The sequence below is a fragment of the Oryzias melastigma genome, linkage group LG3 (assembly GCF_002922805.2).
Source record: "Oryzias melastigma strain HK-1 linkage group LG3, ASM292280v2, whole genome shotgun sequence".
Taxonomy (NCBI): Eukaryota; Metazoa; Chordata; class Actinopteri; order Beloniformes; family Adrianichthyidae; genus Oryzias; species Oryzias melastigma.
In genome coordinates, this window is record NC_050514.1 from 9,524,230 (window position 1) to 9,530,755 (window position 6,526).

Consider the following 6,526-nt stretch of genomic DNA (forward strand, 5'->3'; position numbering starts at 1 on the left):
GCTCCCACACTTAGAGGCATTTTAACATATCAGATGGGTACACTTATACAATCAGACATCAGCATGATTCCTGGGGAAAAAAAACACAAAGCCAAACAGCACAGACTTTATAAGAGCCTTACCAGCTTGAACAACAATAGCAACATGTCCAGTGATATGCTGTAGGAATTACCAATGCATCAAATGTTACTGTTTTTGCAGATCCTGATCAAGTAACTTACTACAAAACAGTCAACTTTATCAACAAAGTAGAACCCTATCCTCAATTATAATGCTGAACCATTAGTTGAAGAAGTTATCTAAAATAATCAGGAAGTTTCTTTGTAAGATTATTACTCTGTTATATACAGATCATTACCCTATTGTCAATGTGTTTATTTCCTTCTTAGATTACATCTCAATTGAAACAAACATGCTCTTATGATGGTAATTTTAGATTTAGTTACGTCTGTCCAGAGAGTAAAATGAGGATTGGGATAGTAACAGGATTAAGTTTGGATTTTATGCAGATTTAATCGTCTTCACCAGGTACTCTCTAGCTAGCTGTTAACATTACTCTTCTAGTTCCTGACTCTGATTGGTGCAGCACCTGATGCTGCAGTGGTCAACATGTGTCTCTTTCTAGACTTTGTATGCTTGACTCATCTGGAGTGTGATCTTTAAGACGGCCTTTTTCTAAAACCAAACTGGAGTGAGCTACACCCATCTCTGAACTGAGGTTCCAGTTCAGAGGAGGCATGGAACAATTCTAGAAAGCATCAGCCCTGGCTACCCTCTGCTGATCTGCTGTCAGGTTTTGCAGGAGAGTTTAATCCAGACTACAGGCAGACAATCTCCTCGTGTCAGCAAAGTAATCCAGAATCCTCCAGTGTGAGCTGGACCATAATCAGGTTAAATGTGAAAGTGACTGCTGCTTTGATGGAGAACTTCTTCTGGGGTCATGTTTTGGTGTACATAAATGTCATTTTGATATGAATTAATGAGTGAATGAAATTGTTTACTTCAAGCAATCGGGTAATAATACATAAAATAACATCTCACATAATCAAACACAAGTTGATCGGTTGTAAGAGAGTGGAAGGAAACAAACTTATATAATCCCACCCTGGTTCACCCAAACCATTTTCTCTACATGAATTATCAACAGGACTTAGCAGGACTTAATATCAAATATTTATACTCTACAATCATAGATTCAGGTTAAAGGATCCTGAAGATCAGTGATGTAATTACATTTAAAACTTCCATAGACAGGTCATTTATATTAATCAGTACCAAAAATCTAAATAAATTCAATTATCATCAGGAAAAAAATCATCCACATTAATCAATACCAAAAATCCGAGCACATTCAGACCATCGTCACCAAAATAAATCAACTGTACCAAGCAGCACCAAAAATCCAAAACATACCCAGATGATTTATAATCACCTGAATATATTCCAGATTCCCGGCACGATCAATGCAAATGATTTCCCCTGATGATGGTCATTAATTATCATCTGAGAGAAAAATCATCTAAATTAGGCAATGCAAAAAAAATCCAAAGTATACTCATTAAAAAAGACAATTTGTGTAGATTGTTTTCATAGGAAAAGATCAGTCATAAATCACACTTTAGGAGAAAGAAAGAAAAAGAAAAAGTATCAAGAATGTGTGCAGAATCAGTAATACATCACAGTTCAGGAAATCAAGTCTATCGACAATATAATGTAAGTGTCATAAGTGTCATATTGTATCTGTTTCTTCTGTACCAGGACCTGAGGTCCAATCTTGTACCAGTGACATCCGTTTGTCTACTGGTTTGATAATAGAAATCCTTAAATCCTTGAATAAATAACAACTAACAATCACAGGCCATACTTTATTCAATTCGTTAAAGATGTACATTTTCATATAAAATCAATATCCTATTCCACCAACAGAAAGACTAAAAACTTTTGAAATCTGTAATATTCTGCAAACATTTATTTGATCAACTCCCCTGGGTAGTTAATATTGTTTCTGTATTGTACATTGATTGCACATTGCGTACTGCATTGATTGTTTCTCATGTTGCAAGTTTTTGTTCAGTAAAGTAGAAAAAGATCATTGGAGGTCAATCTCAATGCAGTTGTCCAGATTCTGCAACCAGTGACAATCCAGTATCCAATATCTTCAGTCTGGGATCAAACCCTGTCCTCTAAGATGACGGATGCTTCATTTTTGGCAGAGATGATTCGGCGACTTTTTATGGTCTCAACCTACTAACACAATACTGATGTTCAGCACACAAATACATGTTCTCCACAAATATGTTCTTCACAAACATACCTTCAGATAAGGGGGTGAAGAGCAGGTTTAATACCAAGAATCCAGAACACAGAGCACTAACTTCCTGTCCTTCAAGAGCAAATTCCAGTGCTTGGATGTGAATCTGGTTGGACCTGTTGTGGGGGCGCCGCCTCCTCCAGCTCTGACAGTAAAGTGACGATGCAGGCTTTGATGTGAACAGAGTGAGGACGACAACATGGAGGCAGGCGCCGCTTTGCTGCTGCTGCTCGCAGTTTTGGGGTCGAGTTCAGCCGAATTCTATGGAGACAGCATCAGTTTCATGCAGCCTCGTGTGAAAAAAGACGGAACCGTCCAGGTACAGTCATGAAATATTCTCCAAGGTTTGACCCAAAAGAAAGATCGATGGGTCACCTGACTGGTTTCTGTTTCCTCAACATCAGAGGAGTAAAAGAGAAAAAACTGTGACCCTTTTCTTGTGGTCAAACCACCAATCTGAAGTTCTCCATCCTTCTGGACTTTGTTTTGACCTCAACCCTGCAGGTGACCTTCTACCACAGGCAGAACGGCAGAGGCGACTGCACCAACCAGTCGTCCCTCGCCTGTGTGGATGGAGCTTGCGCTGGCGTGGATGCAGTCCAGTTCCAGGAGACAGACACGGACGCTACGGGTCAGAACCGGTACTGCCAGACCGAAGACTACGAGAGTGCCACCGTCTTTGCCAATCAAAGCTCTCTGAGTTTGAGGTAAGCACATACCTGCTGTGTGCATAGTGAGTATAAAAAAATAAGTAAAACATTGAAGTTCAGAAAGTTTGACACCTGAGGAGCCGCTGGTGACGCTTAAACACAAAGTCTTTAACATACTGTAACTTTTCAACACGATTAACGTAATTCCAGTAGATTTTGAAGCCGCTTTTCTCCTTCAGAATGTGCTGGAATTACGTTAATCGTTTTAACAATTAAAAAATTACAGTAAATCAAAGAACATAAACACTGGAGCTCCGGTGTTTAAGGGTTAAATAAACTAAATTAAAGATAAAAATCATGATTTAAAACAATTTTAAGAGTTTTCCAGCGAGTTTCTAAATCACTATTAAAGTGTTTTATGTCCAGAAAAAAGAGTTTTCACTTTATCTATTCAAACATGATTGATACTTTAACTCTTTGTTGTTTATCTGAAATCCTTTTTGTTTTAAATCTATCTTTAAACTTTACAAATTTTGTCAAACCCTGAAAATAAAAGTAATTGGGAGACTTTAAAAAGGCCAAAATGTTCCTCATTTTTATTTCTTTTATCATTAAAGAAATTTAAAAGGCAAAAATAAAAATAAAAAAAGTTTTTAGTTCCGTTATGCCATTACTGTTACAAACATCTGATTGAACACTTTTGTAAAAATGGGGGGGCATTGTCCACACTTGATTGTTCTTTTTTTTCTGATCAGGGGACCACAGATGAAAACTAGCCTTTTGGTTACGGTATTCTATTTTTTATAAACTATGTGTTTTATTATGTGTTTCTTTTAAACGGCATTGATCCCTTTTAAATAAATAAATACAATAAAATAAATAAACTCAGATGAGGATCATTGATCATTGATCATTTCCTCCTTTCTCTGATTTTAAATAAAATGAAGCCACTAAAAAAGTGCAGTTTTCTAATGATCCTAAATAAAACTAATTGCCTACAAATAAACAGAAGGCTTAATGGAAAATGAACTTCTGATAAATCTAACTTTCTGTTTCTTTAAAAAACTGTGAAAATGTTCAACATCAGAATATTGTGAGAGATTAATACAAAAAAAACTAGCAATTACAATTGAGACAGATTGCTTCAGGGAAAGGGTGGGGCCAGCAGTTTGATTGACAGCAGAAACAAAACAATGCGTTTCTGAGGTGGGTGCAGCTCTGCTGGGGGGCATTTGGACTCGGAGGCTGGAAGTCTGCGATGTGTGGCTACAGTCACATAAAACAAAACCATCTGAGATCAGATTCTCTGCTGCTTTCCATGTGAAAGGAGGAGACGGTCTTCCAGCTCTGTGCATGAATTAAACTCTTATCTGTAGTTTTGATCTCGTCTGAGGTGTAGAGCGAATTCCTGCACCTGTCAAGCTGCTTTGAAGCTGAACAGGTGTTTGATGTGCGGCCGATGGCGTGTTTCACGCTGTGGGAGCGCTGGCTCCAATGCTTCACTTAATCTGGAGGATTTAAAGAACAATAACAGAAAATAATAACTATCTTCTTCCTCGTTGCTGTCACTGGTTTTTAGTAATTGAAAATCTTTACACAAGTAACAAACATGTCACCTGTAGTGAATTCTCCAGCTGTAATTGGTTTAGTTTTATAGTTACACTCAAATTAAATTGTAGCTTTTTTTAGTTAGTTCTTCCTGTTAAAGATCCACTTCAATGAAAAGGTTTTTTTTTAGTTTTAACATGTTCTTGTGGCATTAGAGGCCATGTATAAAGAAAATGAAGCTTAAAATTGTATTTCCGAGTATTTCTTCATTCAAATTGTTGTGAACGAAGAGCAGATGAAAAACTACAGTTTGAAGAAAAGCTTATTTATGACGTAGAAATTATGCTGGGTGGGCCACAAGCTCCCTGCTCTGAGATCTCAGCACTGGTGAGGGGAAGGGGGGCGGTGTTACATCCATGCCACAACTCAGAGGTGAATTTCTAAGGAACTATTGCCGCTCTGCAGAAACTATGACCAAAAAAACGGCACGTTTATTGAGTTTAACTATCAATGGAAAGCATTTAAATGGTGATCAGAGTGGCACTCAAACAGATCTGACAGCTGTTATTCACTGAGTGACTCCAGCTTCGCTCAGTGACTGCATTCCGTCTAAATCAGGGTCTCCTCCTGTCAGACTCTAGCAGTCACTGTTAAGGTGCTTGTGGGAAGAACTCCTTTAGATTTCAAACATGCTTTCTTCCCAGAGCAGCAATTTATGAGTCGGGTCAGGAAGGGTATCTGCCATAAACCTGAAGCTTTGGTGGGAGCATTCGCTGTGGTGACTCCTGAGGGAGGAGCTTAAATCCAGTTAGCATGATTCCACGAGGCTCAGACTACAAACCAGATGTACTGCTGTTAATAAGAACTTAATAAGAGTTGCAGTCAGCTAATTTTCCTTGAGGAAAAACATTTGAAAGTATCTTTTAGTATAAAGTAAGTTCTGCTGTGAATTGTGTTTGCTGTTTTTGCTTTTCATGATTGTATTTGCAAAAAGCAGCTCGGTGTACTCGTGGTAGAGTGTTCGTTCTGAGTCTGGAAGGTTGTGAGTTCAAATCCACTGACGAGTCAATCCAAAGACTCTAAAAATGGGACCCTGTGCCTGGCCCTGCTTGACACTCACCATCAAAGTCCCCCTTTGACAATGTTTTATTTAAAAAAAAGTTCCTAGTAGGGTTAAAATAACGATTATGAAGTTTTTAACCAAAATCCCACAACCTAAATGTCTTAAAAAGCCATTTTTCATGTTTTCATCATTAAGGGGCATTGTTGACCATGAAAGGATGGAAACTCTGGTGGGAGTACATACAACCCAACTCAGCACCAGTCAGACAGAACCTCATCTGTTCCTAGTGTGTCTAGTTCAGGTTCTGGAGAAGAGAAGATGGTATCTTCACATTGACTGCAGTCAAATGAGCCGCCGTTCACATTTCTGTGGTCAAATCAGCATCACTGGATTTTTGGTGTGAGTTTCATCCAATACTTACGGTAGCAGGACTGAGAACGCTGGAAAATCTCCACCAGACTCCACGGAGCTTCTTGATGTGACCACGGAAATGTGAACGGCGGCTCATTTGACCGCAGTTGGAAAGGATTGTAAATCAATGAAAGAGCATTTTGATGTTAGCTTTGATTATTTTATCAAGAACTCTGAGAAACCAATGATTGAATGTATTGATCACAGTCAATAAACATTGGAGAATTAGCTAAAAGAGTCTTTGGTGAACTGGAAGGAGAAAGAATCAGGATTTTGGAGGAAGTTCTGTCCATGAAGATCTTCACTTCCTCGTCCAGCTGACATCTGGATCAGAACCATACGGCTGGACATTACCCAGATTGATGGATGTTTTTATGTAGCAGTGGTGAAGATTTCTGCTAGTGAGACACAGAGCTATCAGAATCAGACAGGGGTGCGATCAGGGGTGGGGCTACCAAAAGCCATGCCCACTCAGAGGCTTCAGACCAACACGAAAAAGACATTTTAAAGACATTTAGGTTGTGGGATTTCTGTTAAAATCTT

General features: G+C 38.6%; 1 protein-coding gene across 1 annotated transcript in view; it reads left to right on the forward strand.

Annotated features, from left to right (window-relative positions):
* Positions 1–2,321: 2,321 nt before the first annotated feature.
* The window catches only part of LOC112140283, a 14,200-nt gene continuing 9,995 nt past the window's right edge, over positions 2,322–6,526 (forward strand). The window contains exons 1-2 of the mRNA XM_024263184.2: positions 2,322–2,630; positions 2,816–3,018. Of these exons, the coding sequence (XP_024118952.1) occupies positions 2,511–2,630; positions 2,816–3,018 (323 nt within the window). The 5' untranslated portion in view covers positions 2,322–2,510. The remainder of the gene's footprint in view (positions 2,631–2,815; positions 3,019–6,526) is intronic.